At 40.1% G+C, this 26,162-nt stretch overlaps 1 protein-coding gene and 1 pseudogene across 1 annotated transcript; one reads left to right on the top strand and one right to left on the bottom strand.

The window, feature by feature from the left end:
- Nucleotides 1-14,259: 14,259 nt before the first annotated feature.
- On the bottom strand, nucleotides 14,260-15,018 carry SF3B5 (splicing factor 3b subunit 5). Its single transcript, XM_060115127.1, has 2 exons — nucleotides 14,608-15,018; nucleotides 14,260-14,494 (listed from the first exon to the last, which is right to left on the bottom strand). Exon 1 carries the CDS (start codon nucleotides 14,886-14,888, stop codon nucleotides 14,628-14,630), a length of 261 nt encoding a protein of 86 aa, XP_059971110.1. The 5' UTR covers nucleotides 14,889-15,018; the 3' UTR covers nucleotides 14,260-14,494; nucleotides 14,608-14,627.
- A 9,461-nt stretch (nucleotides 15,019-24,479) lies between these two features.
- LOC132500123 (large ribosomal subunit protein uL4-like) lies at nucleotides 24,480-25,910 on the top strand (annotated as a pseudogene).
- Nucleotides 25,911-26,162: the final 252 nt, after the last annotated feature.

Genomic DNA, 26,162 nt, shown 5'->3' with positions numbered 1-26,162 from the left:
CTTTCTTCCTAAGGTACATATTTGTACCTCCATTTTTTCCTTACCATCTGTTCTATTCCTTCTAGAACACCTCTCTCATCTTCATCTTTGTTTATCTGAGTCACATGCCTACTATTGATAAAATGCCAAGTTCAATACCCACTTCTTTCAGAAGAGAGTCCCTGCTTACATGATGCAACCCAATTTCAGAGATATAAAAAAAGGGGGGGGGAAGAATATGCATTTTCAAATAAGTGAAATGAAATATGTAGCATGTATTTGACTGACTAAATATTTGACAAAGTGTAAGTATTTACAGGCGATAACTATGGTTTATTTTTTTTCTAGTGTCCATTCAATCTTCTTCTGATAACTGTTGCCCTATTTCTCTCAATGGGTCTACACCCTTGCCTACTGTGGGATCAGGCACCTCTGGAGGCATTGACTCCACTTGGAATCCAGGGGTGGAACACATGCCCAAGGCTAAATTAGTCAATATATTAATACCCCTGACCAAAATGATTGGTTCAGGAAAAGTCTGGGGCTTGAACCTGGAAGTATATAGTCCCTGGAGCTATTGGCAACCTTCAGGAAATGGAGGCAACACTGAGGAATCAGAAATAAGAAATTAAGACAGAGAAAAACAAAGTTCTGACCATGTATTATGTTTGAATCCTGGATCATGATGCACCAAGACAGAAGCACTTGGACTGGTTAGTAACATGAGCCACTAAGTTCCCTTTTTACTTCAAGCAGTGTGGATCTCAATACCCTTTTTTACAACTAAAATAATCCTGATTTAGAATAGAGAAGACAAATCCCTAGGCATAAAGACACATTCAACAAATATTTATTGTGTGCCTACTGTATCCCAGCACTGTATATAGTTAATGAGTATATAAAAATGAGTAAAATTGTCTCTCCATTCAAGTTCCTTTTAGGTAGAAAGGACAAATCCTTCACCAGATTTTCCCAGGTCAGTTTGGCATTCTACCTCAACTCCTCTGTACACCCTGAACGGGATAAATACAAATTTCATGTAAGTGGCTGCATCGGGAGGAATTTCTAGAAGTAGTACTGTAACGGATACAGTTTGGACTTTTATTAACCACATATTTGTGGTAAACTCTATCCTTTTAGAAAACCATAATCTCTCACTACAAAAAATTAAGCCATGACACCAATTTAGAACGTAGATTTAACATTATCTCTTAAAAGCAGCAGTGCTCTTTCAAGGAAGCTGTTACTAAAGATACCACATAGAAATTAGAGGGTAGTTTGAATTAAATCCTTTTTAGGTTTATGTGCTGTGCACTTCTGATATTTAAGGTTCAGTTACTTGGTGGAAATCTGGAACAGAAAATATTCAGCAGATTAGGCAGAAGAACAAAGAAAAGAGGTGCCATCCTGGGTACAGTACTTGGTGTACAAATCAATGCCATATTCACTTCAATGCTTAATTGACAGATAAGCCAACTGATGCTGACTACTAACATGCTGGGCATATAAAATTGCATTTTAGCATTCCCACAAATAGTCTGACAATGAAAGATTTCAGCAAATTAGACCTAGTCATAAAGCTCATAAAAAGCTCATAAAAATCAGTATTATTACATGCATACTTGAAAAAATGAGCCAGTTATTATTAATACTAATTGGAATTTTAAAAATCAAAGGCTAAGCGGAAACACAGGGTTTTAGTAGAAATCTGTACATGTATGACATTATTATCTAAAACTTAAAAAAGGACATCACACACAGTGAGAGCCAAATTTTACCCTGTTAATTGCCCAGGACCTTGTGTTGGAGGCAAAAGTGGGCTTTCACATAAATTAGTAATGATACATTAGAATGGAAAGGGACCTTAATGATCTGTAAAATTACCTAGATATAGGGCAAACTCCTCATTTATAGAGGAAGAGTCAATTGAATACATACAAATATGATTTTCATAAAGGCATGAGGCAGCCCTAATCTGACAAAGAACAAGTATGAGTAATTTTACAGGCTTTGAATATCAAAGAAATTTTCTGTATGGTGATATCTATTTCTATATATCTATATCTATTTCTTTCTATATATCTAGAAAAATATATATATATTCTAAAAATTAAAATAATCCTTCCATAAATACAAAATCAATAACCACTGTCCAAACTCTGACTCTTTTTTTGCAGAGCACAGGCTCCGAACGCACAGGCTCAGCGGCCATGGCTCACAGGCCCAGCCGCTCCGCGGCATGTGGGATCTTCCCGCCTGGGGCACGAACCCGCGTCCCCTGCATCAGCAGGTGGACTCTCAACGACTCTGCCACCAGGGAAGCCCCAAACTCTGACTCTTTAAAGAGCACTATTAGGAGGCAACACTGGCCTTTTACAGCACACATGACGCTCTGGGCAAGACATGCCCTTTGGTTGGCTCTCAGGTAACGGCATCCAGGCAGTTTCCTCTACCTTCTCACTAGAAACATTTCCAAGAGTCCTGGCCTAGGTAGGGTTGTAGTTTTTATCTCATCATAGAGTTTGTAGTGAGCAAAATTATTGGCTTACATAGTGAATAAACCCACGTTTATGGTCTTATTCAAAAAATACTTCTGCTAAATTCATCACCCTTAAATTTTTTAGAAAGAAATTTGATACAGAAGCATGAACAACCAGCTCAAATATAATTAGTACATTAAACATACTCAAGTGCTCCTAATACAAATGAATAACCCTGACAACCTCCTTCTACTGTACCCACTCTTAAAGATATATAAATATTATTTAGCATTCAATCTCCCATTAATAATGCTCATTTATAAAAATAAATGTGTGCTATCAAACTACGGAATCCTTCACACAAATATGTCTTATTTGCTACCTTAGAATTGCATGTCTCTATGACATGAACTTCAGAGTATGTGAAATTAGTTAGCACTACACGTCTTAATATGTGAATCCTAAAGAAGTTTTAGGGCTGGGAGAAAAGGTTAAAGATTTATTGGCACCATTACACTAATTATCTGTTAAGTTTCTTATGACAGAACAACAAGAATCAAGAAGAGATAAGTGAGGAGGGAGATAAAACAAAAACCAGAGGGAATACTAAAAACAGAGAAAAAAATGAATGCCATATCAGCTGACAACCTTACGAGTATAAATATATTTTCACAATTCAGACTCTAATAATTACAGGCCTATTTAAATTAACTGGAAAACAAGGTGCATATTTAGTCCTGTGCTGCCATATTATACTCATCATCCCCAAAGTGGGTCCTTACTGAGATGTATGTATCCTAGATTTTATTTTCCATAAATTGATAATTATTTTCTACCACCTATGGGAGATGTCTGTGTTCAGCAAAATATCCTTTCCCCAAGAAATTAAGAAAAAGAATTCTCATGTGATCCTATAAAAATGGATATTGTGAAATTGCTTATTAAATCAAAAATTTTGAGATTTACTTAGCTTAAGGTTTTCATTTATGTGCAATTGTCAAGTTGGGTATTTGATATTTTTCACATTGCTTCTTCATATGCCAAGTGATAGGCAATCTATGTTCAGCAATTTCTTTTCTTTCTTTTTTTTTTAAATTTCATTTATTTTTTGGCTGCGTGGGTCTTCCTTGCTGCACGCGGGCTTTCTCTAGTTGCAGCGAGCAGGGGTTACTCTTCGTTGCAGTGCACAGGCTTCTCATTGCAGTGGCTTCTCTTGTTGCGGAGCATGGGCTCTAGGTGCACAGACTTCAGTAGTTGTGGCATGTGGGCTTCAGTAGTTGTGGCTCGCGGGCTCTACAGCGCAGGCTCAGTAGTTGTGGTGCACGGGCTTAGTTGCTCCGTGGCATGTGGGATCTTCCCGCACCAGGGCTTGAACCTGTGCCCCCTGCATTGGCAGGCGGATTCTTAACCACTGTGCCACCAGGGAAGCCCCTATGTTAAGCATTTTCAATACCCATCTCAATTTTACCCAATCCCCATTGCTTCTTATGTATTTTATCCATTTGTTCATTCACTTATTCACAATTCAACAAATGAAGTTAATGAGTGTCCACTATTCTAGAATCAGGAGATGCATTTGTGTACTGTTTTCCCCATTAACTATTTCCTTATTTTTATCATCTTTGTATCGCTTCGGTGCCTAGGACTGTGCTTTACGTGGTCTGATGATAGAATCTACGAGTGCTGTTGGTCATAAATATTTTTAAAGCATCTGTGGTGTGTTGGATGCTAAGCTACATGATGAATGGTATCAGCTAAAATCATTGTCGTTGCTTAATAATTCTTTACCATCTAATGTTAGAGTTAACCTAGCAGAAAGACAAGATAAGGATGTTTAAGCCCTAAATTTCATGGGAAAATGTCCATTGTGCCCTTTTAAACTCACTTTCTGAAAAATTTCTTCCAAGGCTTCTACTTGTTTTGCAAGTAAGTAAGGATAAAGGAAGGACTCTTGGAAAAGAGGTTGGGATGATTAAAATGCTGCCTAGGGGGTTAAATAACAAATGGAAACAGTGGGAGGGAAAGGGGGCAAGTGGAGGGAAGGAAGAGTGAGAAGCTGAGGTGGGTCCAGATGAAAACTACAGAGCAGAAGGAACTGCCTTGGAGAGACCGAAGTGTTCATGAGTTTGTCACCTCTGATTCTAGTCAATTGATTACTCGTCTGCTTCCCCAAAGACTGTAAGATCCACAAAGCCCGTGACCCTGTTTGCCTTGGTGCAGGTTCAATAAACATTCATTAAATGAATGGCCAAGAGTAAAGGTGCTGAAAGTAAGAACCCTACATTTATACGATGCTTTACACCTTTCAAAACACATGATACACATCTGTATCCTGATAGAACACCTTGCCCACACCTAAGGAGACATGGATGAGGCTGTTCAGTACATCGCTGTTTGAAATAGTGAAATGTTGGGAGCAATCTCTGTGCCCTTAATTAGGGAATGGATATATAAATTGTGGTATATTCTCAGGGTGCAGCATTAAAAGAAATAAACTACATGTCCATATCTCTCAAACAGGATAGATCTTAAAAATATAATGTGTGTGATCATTTCGTAATGTATAAAAATATGGAATCACTATGTTGAACACCTGAAATTAATATAATATTGTATGTCAATTATAATTCAATTATATATATATAATATGTAAAAAAAGCATGGAATTACATGTACAATATACTATATATAATATATATATAAACACAGCTTTATTGAGACAATTCACACACCATATAATTCATTCATTTAAAGTATACTATTCAGGGCTTCCCTGGTGGCGCAGTGGTTGAGAGTCCGCCTGCTGATGCAGGGGACATGGGTTCGTGCCCCAGTCCGGGAAGATCCCACATGCCGCGGAGCGGCTGAGCCCGTGAGCCATGGCCGCTGAACCTGCGCGTCCGGAGCCTGTGCTCCGCAACGGGAGAGGCCACAACAGTGAGAGGCCCGCGTATCGCAAAAAAAAAATAATAATAAAAAAATAAAGTATACTATTCAATGGTTTTGATATATTATCTTATTAATTTTAAAAAATTGTGGTAAAATATATGTAGCATAAAATTTACCATTTTAATAATTTTTAAGTATAAAATTCAATGGCATTAATTTTTTAAAATTTAACTTATTTTATATTGGTGTATAGTTGATTTACAATGTTGTGTTAGTTTCAGGTATAGAGCAAAGCGATTCAGTTAAACACGTACATATATCCATTCTTTTTCAGATTCATTTCCCATATAGGTTATTACAAAATTCAATGCCATTAATTATTTTCACAATGTGCACCCATCACCACTATCTTTTCCAAAACTTTTTTGCTCCCTAAACAAAAATTCTATAACTATTAAGTAATAATTACCCCTGTGCCTCCCCACAACCCCTAATAATCACTAAGTAACTTCCAGTCTCTGTGAGTTTACCTATTCTATGTACCTTATATAAATGGAATCATACAATATCTGTCTTTTTGTGTCTTGCTTATTTCATGTAATATAATATCTTCAAGATTCATCTATGAATCTTGTATCAGAACTTTTTATGGCTGAATAATATTCTATTATATGTATATACCATACTTTGTTTATTCATTCATCTGTTGATGGGCACTTGGATTGTTTCCACTTTTGGCTATAATGCTGCACTGAACATTGGCATGCAAATAACTGTTCGAGTCCTTGCTTTCAATTTCTTTGGGTATGTACCTAGGAATGGAGCTGCTGAATTGTATGGTAATTATATGTTTAGCTTGTTTAAGGAACTGGCAAATAGTTTCATTTGTGTATTTTTTAAAACACAAAATACTTCTATACTAGATAGATAGATAGATAGATAGATAGATAGAGACATATGTTTGGTCTAATGGATATACTGAAAGTATACTCATAGAGATCATTTGGTGGTAGGGATTGATATGAGGAGAGAGAAAAAACTAGGCTAGGAGTGGTCAAAGGAAACATTAGTTTTATCTGTAGTGCTTCCTTTCATTTTTTAGAAGGGCCACATTTACATACATTATTTGCAAAATTATTTTTTTTTTATAAATTTATTTATTTAATTTATTTATTTTTGTCTGTGTGGGGTCTTTGTTGCTGCACGCGGGCTTTCTCTAGTTGCGGCGAGCGGAGGCTACTCTTCGTGGCGGTGCGTGGGCTTCTCACTGTGGTGGCCTTTCCTGTTGCGAATCACGGGCTCTAGGCACGCGGGCTTCAGTAGTTGCGGCACGCAGGCTCAGTAGTTGTGGCTCACGGGCCCCAGAGCACAGGCTCAGTAGTTGTGGCGCACAGGCCTAGTTGCTCCGGGCATGTGGAATCTTCCCGGACCAGGGATCGAACCCGTGTCCCCTGCATCGGCAGGCGGATTCTCAACCACTGCGCCACCAGGGAAGCCCGCAAAATTATTTTAAAAATAGGAAAGAGAGAAGTACATTTGACAGAACATCAACAGTTGTCAATTTGAGGAAGAAGGTATATCCATGTTATACTGTTCTTTACACCTTTCTTATTAATTAGGAAAAGACAAATTTTTCTAAAAAGTACAATATCACTTGATCCATATCAAAATTAGTGAAGGAGATAGGACCATGATATTATCTTTATTATAAAGGGTAGAATTCTGAAATAGACAGTGGTAGACCAGAACCAGGACTAGTGCTCTGGTCTGCTTAGTAGAGGGCTTGGATTGGAAAGGGAGGCTGAGAAGGTGAACACGCTTCAATGCTGTATGCCACAACCCCTAAAATTGCCTACTACATTTCTTCCCCATTTTTAATGGTATGAAGACATTTCTGTTTTGAAGTCTACTGCTTTCATGAGGCAACATGGAGGAAGAAAGGATAAGGTTTGCTAAAGCTGGAGGATAGAGTGATGAGAGGTAAGGCTGGGGGACAAGACAACAACTGAGAACAGTGGATAGGAAATGAGGGAAGTGGAGGAAAGGAAGGATCTGGAGGTAAATGGCCATTTGTAGCAGGCCATTTGCACCCAGTGAAAGGTGAGATGGATTCTTCCATGTCTTGATTTCCTCCTAGCACCTCTTACCCCTTCCCACTATTAATCACTATTAATTAATCACTATTTCCATGCTAAGTGATTGAGTGGGCAGGTATGTGTGATGTGTGTATTGCAGGTAAGGAAAATGAAGGACATGGGGAGCCTGGAAGGAATGTGCGATGTGAGATAAAAAGTCAGTTAAATTAAGAACAAATTGTTGGACTTCCCTGGTGGCGCAGTGGTTAAGAATCCGCCTGCCAATGCAGGCGACACGGGTCCGAGTCCTGGTCCAGGAAGATCCCACATGCCACGGAGCAGCTAAGCCTATGCACCACAACTACTGAGCCTGTGCTCTAGAGCCCGCGAGCCACAACTACTGAGCCTGCGTGCCACAACTACTGAAGCCTGCACACCTAGAGCCTGTGCTCCACAACAAGAGAAGCCACTGCAATAAGAAGCCCGCGCACTGCAACAAAGAGTAGTCCCTGCTCGCCACAAATAGACAAAGCCAACACACAGCAAAGACCCAATGCAGCCAAAAATAAATTTAAAAAATAATAAAATAAATAAATTAAAAAATAAGAGCAAATTGTCATCTCTCTGAAGTAGACCAACTGTTGGCTGTCAGATTATTCACTGCCGATGCTTTGTTCAGTATACATCTTCCAGACACTAATAAAATGAGTAAACAAAAATGTCCAAATTCCTCAATAACATTGCTGTTTTCACATCCTTGCCATGGAGAATGGACCCTAGATAGCTTCATAACTAATTTGTGCAATATAATTAAGTCTCTTTTGTTTCTAATGTCTTTAAGTCACTAGCTATGGAGACATGAAACGCATCAGAGCTGAGAACAAAGAACTCTTCACTCACAAATGTACTTATTTTCAGCTGAAGGAATTAGAATAATCTAAGAAGGAAAGGAAAGTTATCTGTGGTTATGAGTTCCACCCACACACTGCCAGCAAATTCATTTTCTCAAGCCCAGGGTTGAACACACCATTTCTCTATTCAAATTTCTTTCATTGACAAAAGCAGTATCCCTCCCAAAAATTTCTCAAAATTATCTTGGTATTTCTTAAGAAAAGGAACTCCAAGTTCAAATAAGTTTAGGAAATGATAAGCAAAATTTCTAACTGCAGAACTTTAAAAAATTAATCTGAAGCATGAACCTCCATTGTGTGGAGCAATTCTGAAACTTATTTAACCAAAATACTCCCTTCTCCTTATCCACCCGCCCACCCCCCAGAAAAGAAACCATCTATAACTTTTCATGCAATTAGAATTCTGTGAGACATAGTTTGAAAACCTTGACCTACCCTATGAAAAACGTGGATGCTAAAATCAGACCTGGGTGTAAGTCCCTGCTCAACTGCTTTACTGGCTGAGTGATATTATGCAAACAACTTAATTTTTCCTATTTCTGTTTGCTAATTGTAGAATGAGATAATAACCTTTTCAGCGTTGTTGTGAAGATTAATTGAGATAACATTTTTATCCTAGGATTTAGACCTTAACTTGCTTTTCCAGCCTTCTGAAGAGAGCGGGAATCAAAGAGTGAAGGGCCCTATAAGCCATAAGTTATTGGAAGTAATGGAAGGGTTTTAAATAGGAATAAGCAGTTTGAATTCTCCTGGCCTTGCTAGGGCAGCTTGGTCATATCTCCAGAGGCTCCTCATGGCTTGCCCTTGTTTTAGCAAATATAAATCCTACTTATCGGGACTTCCCTGGTGGTGCAGTTGTTGGGAGTCCTCCTGCCAATGCAGGGGACACGAGTTCGAGCCCTGGTCCGGGAGGATCCCGCATGCCACGGAGCAACTGAGCCCCGTGAACCACAACTACTGAGCCCACGTGCCACAACTACTGAAGCCCGTGCTCTGAAACAGGAGAAGCCACTGCCATGAGAAGCCTGCGCACTGCAACAAAGAGTAGCCCCCACTCGCCACAACTAGAGAAAGCCCCCGTGCAGCAACAAAGACCAAAAGCAGCCAAAAATAAAATGAATAAATTTATAAAAAAATAAAAATAAAATAAATCTTACTTATCACTCAAGGTCCTGCTTAAAAGCTTCTTTCTCAACAATGTCTTCATCCACTCACTCTCTCACAGGCAGTTTGAAAATTCTTCTTGTAAACTCTATCACCTTTTTTCTATCTTTCTCTAGCACTCACCTCTTGCCATTACAGATCAGAGTTATTTATGTGGTGCTGTATCCATTTCCCTAACTAGTATCCTTTTAAGGGTAGGGTCCTTACCTTGTCCCATCCTTGTAAGTATAATACCGTGATCTGTAGTATTCACTACATATTTGTCAAAGATAAACATGTTTATCACTTTATAGTTCACGAAGTGGCTTTCTAATGACATCACTGAAAATAATATAAAAAGAATTGATTTTCTCCCATTAGCAGAAATCTACAAGTTTAGAGCTCTTTCCAAAAGCAATTTCTACCAGAGTATCATCTGCTGCCCTCCTGTGTTTGATACAAATATTATTTTATACCAGTACAGAAAAAAGAGTAACAGGTTCAAGTAAATTTATTTGAACTGCATTTTGTTTACTTTCAAATCTTTCAATGGATTTTTTCCACATAAATTATTCCCATTAAAATTATCTTTATGCAATATATTTCAAATTACATTTTTTTACTTAGAGTTATATAAGAACTTTCACACTGGTCTGATATTCCTTCATTAGAACCTACTAAACTTTTAGTATTTCCATTTTTCATCTGAGACAGTAACTTATTTCAAATTATTCTAATATGATTTTCATATACTAGACCTCCATGGGCAACAGTATATTTAAGACTTTGTACTTTGCAACTAGAAAGACTTGGTTTAAATCCTGGCTTAGCCACACAGTAATTGTGTGACCTTGGGCAAATAGCTTTTCTGAAGCTGTTTCATCTGTAAAACAAAGATAATACCTCCCAGAGATCACATAAGATAGAACACTTGGTACACCATGAAAGCTACCAATATGTTAGCTATTATTACTATCTAAGAAGCATGTTTTCAAATATCTCTTTTCTTTGGTATGACCTACTTTGGTGAACTTGAAGACTGCCTAAAACATAAATTAGAGTATTGTCTAGATTAAGCCCTATCTTTCCACATTCACCACTCAACATTTATTGAACACTTGTGATGTGCCAGCACAATTCTAGACACTTGAGCTATATCAGGTAATAAAACAGACCAAAATCCTTGTCCCTATGAATCCTAACAATATAAACCAAGCCAGTTCATGGTGGTCTTTAGGTTACTAACTTTCTTCTAAATTCTTGCAGTTCTTTATTTTCCACATTACTCATTTGATCTTATTTATTTATTTATTTATTTAGGGCTGCGTTGGGTCTTCATTGCTGCCCACAGGCTTTCTCTAGTTGCAGCGAGCGGGGGCTACTCCTCGTTGTGGTGCGCGGGCTTCTCGTTGCAGTGGCTTCTCTTGTCGCAGAGCGCGGGCTCTAGACACGTGGGCTTCAGTAGTTGCAGCTCGTGGGCTCAGTAGTTGTGGCTCGTGGACTCTGGAACGCAGGCTCAGTAGTTGCGGCCCATGGGCTTAACTGCTCCACGGCATGTGGGATCTTCCCGGACCAGGGATTGAGCCCGTGTCCCCTGCATTGGCAGGCGGATTCTTAACCACTGCACCACCAGGGAAGTCCTCATTTGATTCTTTATATAAGCTACCCCATACTAAATATCCAGTGCCTTCTTCTCTACTTCCAATTCAGGTTGTCATCTCTCTTGGTCTACTGCTACAGACTCCAATGAGGGACAAGGGCTCACTCTCATGCCAATTTTGTAAGGATGGGGATTTACAGTTTGACTCTCTCCTACTCTTTATGGGGGGAAAAGCATTAGTATTGATACTTTTATTTAGTTGCTGACAATTACAATCTGTTCTCTATTACATTACCTATTATCTGTTCTCAACACAGCAGCCAGAAAGATCCCCTGAAACAGCAGTTCAGTTGTTTTCCTTGAAGTGATGGCCCATCTCATTCATTTATGGAGAAAATATCTGCTAAATACTCAAGTCTAAATAACTATAGTTTAATCTGTCAGTCTCTTAGTTTTATTTTCAAGTGAAAATAGTAGGAAAGGAACTTCAGAGATCTGTGAAGTCAACACTATTTTCTTAATAATACTAAGATTTTATTCGCCATTTTCACTGTGTTAACATTTGTACAGATGGTACAAAAGCAACAGTGAGTAAAACTACTAGCACTTAGCATCAATCAAGATAGTGGCACCGAACTACTGGTAGTCATTGTATTCTCCACTGCCATGTACTCTCAATAAAAACAAAATAAAAAAATCAACTCAGTCTCACTTCAGAATGTCCTTGATGAAGCAATAAAATGTACTGATTTTATGAACTCTTAGCCCATGAGGACACATCTTTTAAAATACTTCTCATGACAGAATTGGTAGTATGCATAAAGCATTTCTGCTGCCACCAAAGCACAACGGTTTTCTCAAGAAAAAGCACTTGCTATTGAGTTACAAACTCAACTGGCTTTTTTTTCTTAAGGAACATCATTTTTACTTGAAAGATTGATGAACTGCAGTTACTCAGGGTATTTGATAGATATTTTCTTGAAAAGGAACCAAACGGGCCTGTCACTTCAAGGAAAACAACAGACAGTATTTGCTATCAGTGACCAAATTTAAGCTATCAAGCAAAAACTCCAAATTGTGGAAAACTTATACCACCGTTGTTAGTTTTTCAGCTTTCATATACTATAAGACTTTCCTGATGAGATCAGTGGTGATACTAATAATATGTACGAAGTACATATTTTGATATGTTGACACAATGAAATGTGTCAACACTTAGAGGGCCTGTGTAACTCAGTGAGCCAACACTTTCCAAATGAGCAATGCAAGATATTTCAAAATCACATATGGGTAAAAGATCCACAAAGTTCAAGACAGATTAATGAATTTTAATGTAATAGAGAATGAAAAGTTGATTGACCAGCCCCCATGTTGTAACTAATTTCTAAGAAATTACCACTTGTTGGGTTTTGCTAGAGTGTCAAAGAATATCCACAATTATTTGAAAAGGCTATTAAAATATTTCTCCCTGGGGCTTCCCTGGTGGCGCAGCGGTTAAGAATCCGCCTGCCAGTGCAGGGGACCCGGGCTTGAGCCCTGGTCCGGCAAGACCTCACAGCCCTCGAAGCAACTAAGCCCATGCGCCACAACTACTGAGCCTGTGCTCTAGAGCCCGGGAGCCACAACTACTGAGCCCGTGTGCCACACCTACTGAGCCCGCGTGCCACAACTACTGAAGCCCACACACCAGAGCCCATGCTCCACGACAAGAGAAGCCACTGCAATGAGGAGCCTGCACGCCACAATGAAGAGTAGCCCCCACTCTCCGCAACTAGAGAAAAGCCCACACGCAGCAACAAAGACCCAACACAGTCAAAAATAAATAAATTAAATAAATTTAAAAAAGATTTCTCCCTTACTACATATTTATGTGAAGTGGTTTTTTAAATACTTCAACCAAAACTTCATATCCCAATAGTTTGAATGCAAAAGCAGATACAAGAATCCAGCTGTTTTATCCTAAGCCAGATACTGAAGACATCTGCAAAATTGTTTAAAAAAAAAAAAAAGCACCATTTTCCTCACGAAATTATTTGTTTTGGAAAATAGTTATTTTTCATAAAAAATGTTTTTGTTAACATGTAATGGTTTTATTATTGTTATTTAAAAATGAATTACAGGTATTTAAAATTTTTCTCAGTTTTGATTTCTAATTTGGTGACCAGCAACAGCTATAACCTTCTAAAACAAAAGCTCTGTGGGGTCTTCAAGAATTTTTAAGAATGTAATGGTGTTCCAAGGCCAAAATGTTTGAGACCCACTGATCTGAAATATGTCAGATCGTATAATTTAATAATCTTCCAATGGCTCCCCACCTTTTTAGGGTAAAAGCCACAAGTCTACACTGGACCACCAGGCTCTACTCTTACCTGCTCCCTCTCCATAATCTATCCCTGTACTCTTCCCTTTGCTCACTCCCTTCAGTCATACTTGTTTCTTTGCTGTTCCTCCAACAAGTCAGATACAATCCTGTGTTAGGAACGTTGCACTGGAAGTTCCCTCTGCCTGAAAAGTAATATCCTTAGTTTTTGCATGGCTATTTCCCTCACTTCCTTAAAGCTTCTGCTCAAATGTCACCTTCTCAATAGTCTAACATGAGCGTCCTGTTTAAAACTGCAACCCTACTTCTAGTCCCATTCTCCACAGCACCTTCTAACATTTGCTTACTTATGTCTACAGTTCGTGGGGCCTCCTGCTCCCCCATCTAGTGTAATACAAGCCCCTAAAGCTTGGAAAATGCCTGCCACATAGCGCTCAACAGATATTTGTTGAATGGTGAATTAATGAAATAACTCGTTTTGACAGGTTGTCAATTCTCGAAACACGTCCACAAAGTCCCAAAAGAAAGAGAGGATGCAATTTACAGAGAGAGGGCAATGCCAGCAAAGATATTTTTGAATGAAAGAAAAAGAAGGGATACAATGATCACAAACCTCAATACTGAAAGCGTTATGGGCCTGAAAAAAGCTCTTGGGAAAAGTCGGGGTTGGGGAACATTCTAAACGTTGTGCAGGACGCATTTAAGTGTCCGGCAATGAACATTGGTCCTGCACTACCGCCCAACCCCTCCGCAACCCTCCCCTTATTTATCCGCCCCCATCCTCCCGCCTCCCCTGAAACCACAGTTCCAGAGCCGTCCCTGGACCCCTCCACCAGAACACAAGTAGTCCACACCAAGAGACTGAAACATTTCCAAACTTTATAGAAAAAACAACAACGACAATCAACTAGCTGAAAACGAGCCTCTAAATCCCGTCTCACTCCAGTGCCGTCTTCTCTAACGTTTGCTGGCTTTAGGCTCTCTCCACGGTCCGGTAACAGTTCTCAGGGGTCCTGACGGTCTCCCAACGCTGTGTTCCACAAGAAAACAGGGTCCACAGGAAGGCAGGTCAGGCGGGACGCCCCCAGTAAGCACCTCTGCACAAGTAAAGCACGAGAAGCAGAGCCATGGAAAATCAGTCCCCTTGGGGGAGGAACACGCGGGAATGACGGCAAACCGGCGGAACTCAGGGAGAGAGATGCTCACGTACAGCGGTGACACGGCGGCGTCTCAGTTCTCCTCCGGCTTGTCGGCTGGTGGGCCGCATGGCTGCAGCATCTTCTCCATCAAGTTGAAGCGGACTCGCGCTTTGCTCTCATTCTCGGCAATGGCGAAGTAGTTGAGAAGGTCGAAGTGGCCCATGTAGGAGCAGTAGGAGTCACGGTGCTGGTTCACCAGCCACTCCCACTTGGTGGTGTCGGCGTGGCCGGTGCCGATGTACTTGGACTGCAGATGCTCTAGCTGGCTGTGGATGGTGTAGCGGTCTGTCATCTCGCCGCTTTTCCCTTTGCTCCCAGGTCAGAGGCCGCAGACGACAAGGAACCGCTCTGGGGCTTCAAACCGGAGAGGCCACCCGGCGTAACCTCCGGAGCCGCGCGGTCGCAGACGGACGACGTCACACTACGAAGTCGTGAAGACTCCCGGTCCCAGGGCTCAGAGGCGGAAGCGGAAGTGTATTCTGTCACCGAATTGGAGTTGCCCAGGCGACGCTACCACTGGGCCGCCCCTATAGCGAGCTCCGCCCCCTTCGCAGAGCGTTGCATCCTGGTCTAGTTAGTGGCCCTTTTCTAACAGGAGCTTTGCATGCTGGGACTTGTGGTCTCCGAGAGGAGACCCCTGAGTGATGTTTGAAAGACAGTGGGCGGCTTAATGGAGCGCGGTGTCTGGGAGGTGTGAAGCATCCTCCGGCGGTTTGGGGCTGAGTGGAAATGAGAAACTCTAATAGGACAGGGCTATAAGCACCTGGGCAAATGAACTCGTGGTGTAATTCCGCTTTTGAAGCTAACGAGGCACAGTAGCCCCTTCACGACCAGGGGTGGACCACGCTGAAGTCAGGAGACGCGAGTTCTGGTGCCAACCAAGTATCTTACAAGTTGTGTGGAAAGTTATTTCAACGCTTGTAGGGCCGCCGTTTCCTGCCTGGTGACAAAAGTACAGCACCAGTTCCGACACGTTCCGGCGCCCACATCAAGCCCCTCCTTCCTCTTGAGCTTCTAATTTTGACATCCTCCCTCCAACTTCTCACCCCACCCTACACGCCCTCAGCCTATACTTCTTTCTCATCTTTCCGTGCGGCTCGCCTCTCCATTTCTCCGTAGGAAGTGTTCCCACCGCTTGGAATGCTTTTGTTCCCCTGGCAAACATTTCTCCCTTTAAGTCAGCTCGAAAGTATCTCCTTGAAATTGCCTTTGGCTACTCCAGACAGATGTAAATTCTTCCTCTTTTTAGCCTGTACGTCTCTTTGTTATTATCACTTTATAACGAATATTTGGTTTAACAACTTCCTCACGGGAATACAAACTACTTGAAAAAATAGTTTACTTTCTTAAATGATGTCTTGTATCATAAGTTTCTTTTTTTTTTTTTTTTTTTTTTTTTTTGTGGTACGCGGGCCTCTCACTGTTGTGGCCTCTCCCGTTGCGGAGCACAGGCTCCGGACGCGCAGGCCTATCGGCCATGGCTCACGGGCCCAGCCTCTCCGCGGAATGTGGGATCTTCCCGGACCGGGGCACGAACCCGTGTCCCCTGCATCGGCAGGCGGACTCTCAACCACTGCGCCACCAGGGAAGCACCATAAGCTTCTTTTATGATATCCTCATAGGCTGGCAGAGATTGTTTCTCAAAAAACGTTTGATGAATGGATAAACAACTGCATGACAGCCAAATAGAACTCTTTACTAGGTGAAAGATAACTTTAAAATATTTTTATTCTGGTACAAAGTTGCAGTTATGTAGGACCAGTAAGTCTAGAGATCTAATGTACAGCATGATGACTATAGTTAATACTGTGTTGCATACTGAAAATTTCCGAAGAGGGTATATTTCAGGTGTTCTCAACACACACGTAACTATGGGAGGAGATGAATATGTTAATTAGCTTGACTGTAGTACCGTTTTACCGCGTATATGTGTATCAAATCATGTTGCACTCCTTAAATACATTCAACTTTATTTAAAAAATTTTTTAATTACAAAAATATTCCTTATGGGATCAAATAAATGCCAGTATCAAAAATGAAAAAAAAAGTTGCCCCTTCAGTTTAATCTTTGTTATAAATGTATCATTCCTAAAACGTAGAGACTATTATAAGGCATGCCTGTGGATTTACCATCCAGATATATCAAACCTTGCCATTTTGCCATTTTTGTTCCCAACTTTGTTATTTTGTTTTGGTTTTTTTAAAGAAATAACTGTACAAATGAACTTGAAAATTTCTTTGTATTCCCCTCCCTAAGTTATTCACTTCAGGATCCTGTCTTGAATCTAGAATTAATTATCCTGATCCTGTGTTTTTGATTGCTGAAAGTTTGTATATCCATAAACAATAGATGTTTTGTTATGCATGTTTAAAAGCATCATATAAGTGACACTATGTATGTATTGTTATGAAAGTTGTTTTTTTCCTCATCAGTATCCCTGTTGATATATGTAGCTTTAGCTATGTGTTTTATCTAGCTTTTTAAAAAATGTTTATTGGCCTATTATATTCCTGCTTCTGTGAATTGCATATTCATATCCTTTGCTCATTTTCTTATTGGGATGTTTGTCTTTGTCTTACTAATTTTTAAGGAGATCTTTAAATAATCAGGATACTTCGCTTGCCAGTTATTTGCAATGAAAATATTTTTTTTTCCAGCCTGGGGATCATCTTTACCCTTTCTTTATGGAAAGAGAGGGTATCTCTTGTTACACTGAAGTTAAGTTTAAAGTAGTCAGATGTATCAGCCTTCCTTTATGGTTTGTGCTTTTTGCATTTGGTTTAAAAAAATGAAAATAGGGCTTCTCTGGTGGCGCAGTGGTTGAGAGTCCGCCTGCCGATGCAGGGAACATGGGTTCGTGCCCCGGTCCGGGAAGATCCCACATGCCACGGAGCGGCTGGGCCCGTGAGCCATGGCCGATAGGCCTGCGCGTCCGGAGCCTGTGCTCCGCAACGGGAGAGGCCACAGCAGTGAGAGGCCCGCGTACTGCAAAAAAAAAAAAAAAAAAAACCAGAAAGAAAGAAAATAAACAAAACTCTCTTTTCCTCTGGGACCATAAAAAATAGTTTCCTTCATTTTCTTTAAAAAGTTTTAGAATTTTGCTTTTTCATGTTTAGAAACAATCCACCTGGAAGTTTTTGTTTTGTTTTGCTTTAGGGATCTATATATGGCTAACTAGTTCCCAGTGATAACCAATCACTCATTAAAGAGTACATTCTTTCCCTACTCATCTTTAATGCTTCTGTTGTACATGTGTAGGTCTGTTTCTGGGCATTCTATTCTATTAGGCTCTTTGTCTGTACCCATACCAGTAACACAAGATCTTAATTAGTGTAGCCTTACAGTAAGTCTTGATATCTGACAGGGTAAAAGCCTGTACCTTCTTTCATAAATGTCTTAATAATTCTTGATCCTTTGCTCTTCCACATGAATTTAGAATTGTCAGTAAAATCCTCATGGAAATTGTGATTGAGTAATCAAATAAAGCCATGAAAATTAATATTATTTCTATATCATTAAGAATGATTCTAAGGATATGAGAGGAAAAACCTCAAATTCAAAGACCTTTGGAGCTAGATGGGAAATACATTTACATGTATTAATTAAGAGCCAAGATATATTAGTTACCTAGGGCTGCCAAAACAAAGTACCAAAAACTGAGTGTCTTAAATAATAGAAAATTATTTCCTCACAGTTCTGGGGGCTAGAAGTCCAAGATCAAGGTGTTGGCAGGCTTGGTTTCATTCTGAGGACTCTCTCCTTGTCTTGCAGATGGCCATCTTCTCTTTGTGTCTTCACAGGGTTTTCCCTCTGTGTGTGTGTGTGTTCTAATCTCCTTTTCTTAGAAAGACACAAGTCATATTGGATTAGAGTCCACCCATATGACCTCATTTCACATTAAGGTCCTATCTCCAAATGCAGTCACACTCTGAGTTACTAGGGGTTAGCAGTTAAATGTTTGTTGGGGCCTTTAACCCCACCATTTGGTGGGGCTGGGGCACAATTCATCACTGTTTTTGTGTGTATGTGTGTGTGTGTGTGATACGCGGGCCTTTCATTGTTGTGGCCTCTCCCGTTGTGGAGCACAGGCTCCGGACGCGCAGGCTCAGCGGCCATGGCTCACGGGCCCAGCTGCTCCGCGGCATGTGGGATCTTCCCGGACCGGGGCACGAACCCGTGTCCCCTGCATCGGCAGGTGGACTCTCAACCACTGCGCCACCAGGGAAGCCCCCATCACTGTTTTATACAGTGATGTGGAATATATGAGAACTTTGAAAAAAAATTGTAAATTTAATTAATTAGATTTGTGAAAATAATTTAAGTACATGAAAAGGTTTGATTTGTTAAGTCAGACAATTGCAATACTTGAAAGGAAAATTGAAGTATTACATTAAAAGGTATGGTATAAAATGTTTAAGAGTAAAAATTTGGAGTGAAACTAAATTTTATCCAAAAGCCTCTTCAAAGTGATTGTGGGGAGCTTCCCTGGTGGCGCAGTGGTTGGGAGTCTGCCTGCCGATGCAGGGGACATGGGTTCATGCCCCGGTCCGGGAGGATCCCACATGCCACGGAGCGGCTGGGCCCATGAGCCATGGGCACTGGGCCTGCGCGTCCAGAGCCTGTGCTCCGCAACGGGAGAGGCCACAGCAGTGAGAGGCCCGCGTACCGCAAAACAAAAACTACAACAACAACAAAAAAAGTGATTGTGAAAATTTACTAAGCTAATAAATAGTTTAGGATTTTTTGCTGAGCTTAAATGCTTAAGGAAAGAGGCAGTTTTTCAATTTATAACTTTAATAAGTTGAACATTAACTTTTAAAATCTAAATAAATCTCTGAATAGTATCTTGTACTCTTAGTCCCCCAAATGACTCTCAAAGTCATCAAAAAAACCTTCCATGTATCAAGATCAGCTTACAGATAACACAGAAACCCTGCTTCACATTTAATTGTAGTTACACTGAATTTATAGATTTGGGGAGAATTGTCATCTTAACTATATTGAATTTTTTCATCTATGCACATAGTAAATATTTCCATTTATGTAAGTCTACTTTTTTGACTTTAAATAAAGCTTATATAATTTTCTCCATATGGATCTTTCACATCTTCTATTAGATTTATTCCTGGGTATCTGCTATATCTGCTATATATATTTAAAGATGTTCCTTATGAGTCTGAAATTGTCACCTAGTAAAGAATATCACATTTTCTTACACTTCTTGTCAATAAAGACTTTTGGTTTGGAACCAGTGGCCTTGTTGGCAAGACATGCCAGGAGAGCTGTTACTATTTCCAGTCCCAAGATACTACCTCAAGTGGATCCTGCCTGTTAGGTTGCTTCAATGTAACTATCAAATGCCATCGTACAATTTGGCATTTGAGTAAGGAAATTAAGCAAGACAAGATGCCAGCGGAAAGGATATAAAATAAAAAAATGTATAAGGAAAAGAAAAAATATATGTTTTTAGATAGAAAGTTACATTTTGTCTATTTTTTAAGTCTGCAAATTTGAGGTAACATTTTTCTCTTTTCATCTTTTCTTGGTCTATCTTTAAAGCTGTGGGCTTTAAAATTTTTTTAAAGTCACTTAATATTTTGAATGGTCAAGGCACTGTTCAAAACCAAGAATGTATACAAAGGAATGCAGTTCCCAACATGTGCTCACTTCCCACGCCCATCCTCAGTAAGTAACCATTGCCATACATATCTTATTTATCCTTCCAGAGATTTTTAAAATGAAAACACAAATATATATGATATATTTATTTAAGTATATACAGATATATATGATATTTTACCCCTTTTAAAATTTAGATGGTAGCAAAATGCTCACCATAGTTCTCTACTTTGACTTTTTTGTTTGCTTTTTGTTTTATTTTCTTTGACATATCATGGTGATCATCTCATATGAGTACATAAAAATCTTCCTTATGGGCCTCCCTGGTGGCGCAGTGGTTGAGAGTCCACCTGCCGATGCAGGGGATACGGGTTCGTGCCCCGGTCTGGGAGGATCCCATATGCCGCGGAGCGGCTGGGCCCGTGAGCCATGGCCGCTGGGCCTGCGCATCCGGAGCCTGCGCATCCGGAGCCTGTGCTCCGCAACGGGGGAGGCCACAACAGTGAGAGGCCCGCATACCACAAAAAAAAAAAAAAAAAAAAAAAAAAAAAATCTTCCTTATTCATTTTGGTTTTTTTGTCTTGTTTTAAAGCTGCATACTATTCCACTGTATGGGTGTATTATACTCTAAATAACTACCCTCTTATTGATTGTCAAAGATCTTGTGTATCCAGAAATTATATTTAAATTTTATTATTGCAGAAAAATACAAAGTTCAAATTGAAATGAACAAAAATCACATCTCATTTGGTGAAAAATTATTTTAGATACCCTTTTTCTGTAAGCAAGTTTTAAAGTCATAAAAGGATTTTCTATACGTACAGGTGTTGATATCATGTTTCACACTAGGGGTCGCCAAAACAGTATTTAAGGCCAACAAACAGACCAGTGATAGAGAACATTTTATAATTAGGCACCTTGAGTTTCTCAACCATGGTAAGCAGGAAAGTTACATTGTGACTGAAATGCTGAAGACAAAACTTTGTTTTGCTGTGTTTTCAAAGGCAACTATACTGATAATTTAAGAGAAAAGCAAGCAATCTTTCCCTTACCATCATACATATTTTACTTTGGGTTTTTATATTTAGCTGGATTAAGTGATGATGTGGAATTTAGGTGATATGGAATCTAGGGAATTTTTAAAAAGAAATTTGCTGGACATGATCCTATTTTGCTGTGGTCAAAAATGTCTTTAGCTTCAGCTTTTCTTTTCCCAGCTACCATGGGTTTCATATATCTGAGCAGACCTAGAACTCTCAATTTTTGGAGGGTTTTATCTCTAATTGGGCCTATACTTCAAAAGGATAAAGTGTTCTATACTTTTAAAATTCTCCTAGAGCAGATATGATTGGCATGGGCATGTATTCAATAACTTTTCACTTGAGGTTTTATAGGCTGGTCCTTCTCCGTTTAGTGATAACATTCAATCACAAGCTGGTGTAATTTCTGAACAAAAATTTCTCACAGGAGAAATTTCACAAAGGAACTTTGAAGTATTATGTACATGTTCCATTTGTTGCAGTAATATGAAATCTTGCAGCACTAAGATTAATGATTGACATATCATAGGTACTGAATCAATATTCAGTGAAAAAATGAATGAATGATGAATGTTCACGACAGCATCTTAAATGACAACAAAAGATTGGAAACAATTTTGGTGACAACAGTAAAGGAATAATTACATAAATCATGCTGTAAACTGGGTACATATGGCATATCTCATTTGAACATAAGTTCCTTTGAAATATGTAACTCTTTTCTCCATTATATTAGCATAGTGATTTACCCATTGTCGGCACTCAATAAATACTCATTGAATAGATTAACACACTGCATTAAGCATGGATATGCCCCCAAATCTCAAAGCATCCCCCAGGAGTTGGGACTATCCACCTCAAAGTCATGACCATCCTTTACTCTAAGCCTAAAAGATGTGGATTTGGGGGGAACAATTTTTTCTATGGAGTTAATGTCAGTAAACAAAGACCCATGACAAGGCTTTACAAAATTATGAATATATTAAATGTTAACTGTTTTAGAGTTGCTTCAATCAGTTATCTATACAGATTGCAAGGAATAGTTTTTCATAGCTGAGTCAGTTCAGCTGAAGTCCTTGAACATCAGTAATCACAAATTAGCATACGGAATCTGAGAACAAGAAGTGAAATGGATTGGGGAGGAGGGATAGATTGGGAATTGGGGATTGACCTGTATACACTGCCATATTAAGATAGATAACCAACAAGGACCTACTATTAAAAAAAGTGAATTGGATAGGAATGACCTTCTATGCAACATTTCAGGTATCTAATTAAACGTGATTCATTATGGTCTACATAGAGTAAAAGTCACAGGTTAACCTGGAGAATAGGAGCTGAGTTTATACCTTTCTTCTGATTTGAATTGAGAAAGTATAAGATTTGTCTAGTTCCTAGGAGAGGTTTAATGCCTGGCAGTTTTGATTCAACACAGGGAAGTTGTTTCGTCTTGAATTTTTAGAACAAGTATGTGCATAGAAGAGAAGCCTTTGGGCTTATCAAAGTATGGTTTCTTTCACTTTTCACAAGTTCCACTTATTTTCATAAAACAGAAACATATTTCAAAATCTGTATGTGTATTTTTGTGATTTTGTTCATTTGTATTATTTCTCCTTCATTTGTCACCTATGAGTGTTTAACTTAGCATTCCCCAAAGGATCTGTGTTAATATGCTGTGTACAGTGGCCCAAAAAGAAAATGACACAGAAGCAAGCCTAATATTTTTAATGCTGTTAATTTATTTATGGTAGCTTAAAGCCAAAAAGGAATTTGGGGGATGGAAGAGACTGGCACACACAGTCATGGCAAAGTACCAATGGTGCCCTTTCCCCACCTGTTCCTTTCACATTTTCTTCAGCTTATGTAAACCACTCTGCAAATGCAGTTTCAAGTCTCCCCACTTGCAACTAGATATCTGCCTCTAACCCTCTCTTATAAAGGAATTCTTGCATTACAGCTACTGAGGACTGCTCTAATAATAAAGTTTTAGTGAGTTAACGGTTTCAGTTATCTGAGGAACTGATTTGTTCTATAGAAATACAAAAATATGTCCAGTCACCATCTTATTCTATGGGGCCCTCGGGAGAGCAAAATGCTGTTGGTATAGGCTTTTGTCTCTACTTTTGAGTCCCTTGATTTGTTAGGATAATCTTTATATTTGGCTTAATAGCTTTACTTTAAAAAGTCAGAGAAGCACCTGAAGTTTTGTCCTAGTTTAGGTGCAGTTCTGCCCCTAGATCAAGGCAAGAGTGGACCTGGTGTTGGGCCCCCCTCACTTTAGAAGGTCCTGCTATGGCTCCCCTCTAGCTGCACCCTCCCAAGAGCTGAAAAGTCCATGGGTCAAGGGGATGTACCCATCCCTGCTGATACTCCCTTAACTCCTGGCTCAAACACACACAGACCAAACTTCGAAACACAAATTCCAAGAATCACAGGGCTTGTGCAGTCTTCTTTCCTGGCCTGTACTCCCAAAGGCTCACTTGCTGATGGTGTGCACACCCTTGGGCCTGCAGAGGGCTCAAGGAATGGCTATCGGCTGGGTTATTTACTTTATGAACTCAAAGAGGCAGGTTGAGAAATTCCACTTGAGGGGTTTGGGCTTGGAAGCCACTCTTAGAGATGGTTTTTAGGACCCACGTGTCCACCTGTAGTTCAGAAAAGATTATCCTGAACCTAAATTTCCCCCAGGTCCTCTTCCCAGTCTCAAATTTCTTACTGGTAAGTAATCTTCTGGTTATAAATTGCATAATTAGTAACAATGACTTGCTCCAGGCGGTAACTTCAGTTCTCCTGAAATAGAACCTCTCTGATCATCTTCAATTTTAAAACTGCTGCTTCATTTAGTAGATGAATGACTTTTTTTTTTTTTTTTTGCGGTACGCGGGCCTCTCACTGTTGTGGCCTCTCCCGTTGCGGAGCACAGGCTCCGGACGTGCAGGCTCAGTGGCCATGGCTCACGGGCCCAGCCACTCCACGGCATGTGAGATCCTCCCGGACCGGGGCACGAACCCGTGTCCCCTGCGTCGGCAGGCGGACTCTCAACCACTGCGCCACCAGGGAAGCCCAGATGAATGACTTTTTAACCAGAGGAAGATTTATAATTAAATGCAAAGGTGATAAATGAAATCATACCATTAGTATTAACACTTTCATGTTAGGTTTAAGAATAATCCGTTTATGTATGTTATTTAAAGTATTTGTAGCTTTTCCTGTGGTAGCCGCCAGGTTGAGGGGAGCGTGGCCTTCTCCTCTCCCGCCATGGCGTGTGCTCGTCCACTGATATCAGTGTACTCTGAAAAGGGGGAGTCATCTGGCAAAAATGTCACTTTGCCTGCTGTGTTCAAGGCTCCCATTCAACCAGATATTGTGAACTTTGTGCACACCAACTTGCGCAAAAACAACAGACAGCCCTATGCTGTCAGTGAATTAGCAGGTCATCAAACCAGTGCTGAGTCTTGGGCAACTGGCAGAGCTGTGGCTCGAATTCCCAGGGTTCGAGGTGGCGGTGCTCACCGTTCTGGTCCGGATGCTTTTGGAAATATGTGTCACGGGGCCCGCATGTTTGCGCCAACCAAGCCCTGGCGATGTTGGCACCGCAGAGTGAATACAATGCAGAAGCAACATACCATCTGCTCTGCGTTGGCTGCCTCGGCTTTATCAGCGCTGGTCATGTCTAAAGGTCATCGCATAGAGGAAGTTCCTGAACTTCCTTTGGTGGTTGAAGATGAAGTTGAAGGCTACAAGAAGACCCAGGAGGCTGTTTTGCTTTTGAAGAAACTTAAGGCCTGGAATGATATCAAAAAGGTCTACGCCTCACAGTGAATGAGAGCTGGCAAAGGCAAAATGAGAAACTGTCACCATATCCAGCGCAGGGGACACTGCATCATCTATAATGAGGACAACGGTATCATCAAGGCCTTCAGAAACATCCCTGGAATTACTCTGCTTAATATAAGCAAACTGAACATTTTGAAACTTGCTCCTGGTGGGCATGTGGCACGTTTCTGCATTTGGACTGAAAGTGCTTTCCGCAAGTTAGATGAGCTGTATGGCACTTGGCGTAAAGCTGCCTCCCTCCAGACTAACTATTGATACAACCTCCCCATGCACAAGATGCTCAATACAGACCTTAGCAGAATCTTGAAAAGCCCAGAGATCCAAAGAGCCCTCCGAGCACCACGCAAGAAGATTCATCGCAGAGTCCTGAAGAAGAATCCACTGAAAAACCTGAGAATCATGTTGAAGCTAAACCCATATGCAAAGACCATGCGCCAGAACACCATTCTTTGCCACGCCAAGAACCACAAAATCCGGATGGATAGGGCAGCAGCAGCACTAGAAGCCAAATCAGATGAGGAGGGGATTCCAGGCAAGAAGCCTGTGGTGGGAAAGAAAGGAAAGGAGGCTGCTTGCGTTAAGAAGCTGAAGAAGCCAAAGAAGGCTTTGGTGGAAAAAAAGGCTGCGGTGACCAAGAAACCAGCAGCTGAAAAGAAGCCCGCTAAAAAAAGAAGCCCACAGAAAAGAAACCCACCACAGAGGAAAAGAAGGCTTCTGCATAAACTTAAATTTGTTTATTCAGTAAAGGTCAAATCATTTTGGACAGCTAATTTTGAATAAAGACCTGATCAAAGAGGCAGTGAGAAACATGAAAAAATAATAATAATAATAAAAAAAAGTATTTGTGATACTTGAGACTTTTGCCTTTTAGACTATCTGATAGATAAATACGGTTCTATTTATTTAAAACATGTAATGGATTTATAATTTCAAATGAAAAGAAGTAAGAAGGTGAGCAAGTTTGTAAGTGGTATTCTAATATTTAAGAGAAATGGATTTACCAAATTTATAAGTTAAATTAGATTTTCAGAGCCTTTGAAATGCTTTGGAAGGTTTTTCTTACAAGGAG

This window comes from Mesoplodon densirostris, chromosome 12, assembly GCF_025265405.1.
Source record: "Mesoplodon densirostris isolate mMesDen1 chromosome 12, mMesDen1 primary haplotype, whole genome shotgun sequence".
NCBI classification, from domain to species: Eukaryota; Metazoa; Chordata; class Mammalia; order Artiodactyla; family Ziphiidae; genus Mesoplodon; species Mesoplodon densirostris.
The sequence above is the reverse complement of the archived record's forward strand: the minus strand, read 5'-3'. Positions and strand labels throughout refer to the sequence as shown.

Bases quoted from the DNA above. Each gene is read 5' to 3' on its own strand.
- SF3B5 (XM_060115127.1), bottom strand. From the start codon at position 14,888: ATGACAGACCGCTACACCATCCACAGCCAGCTAGAGCATCTGCAGTCC.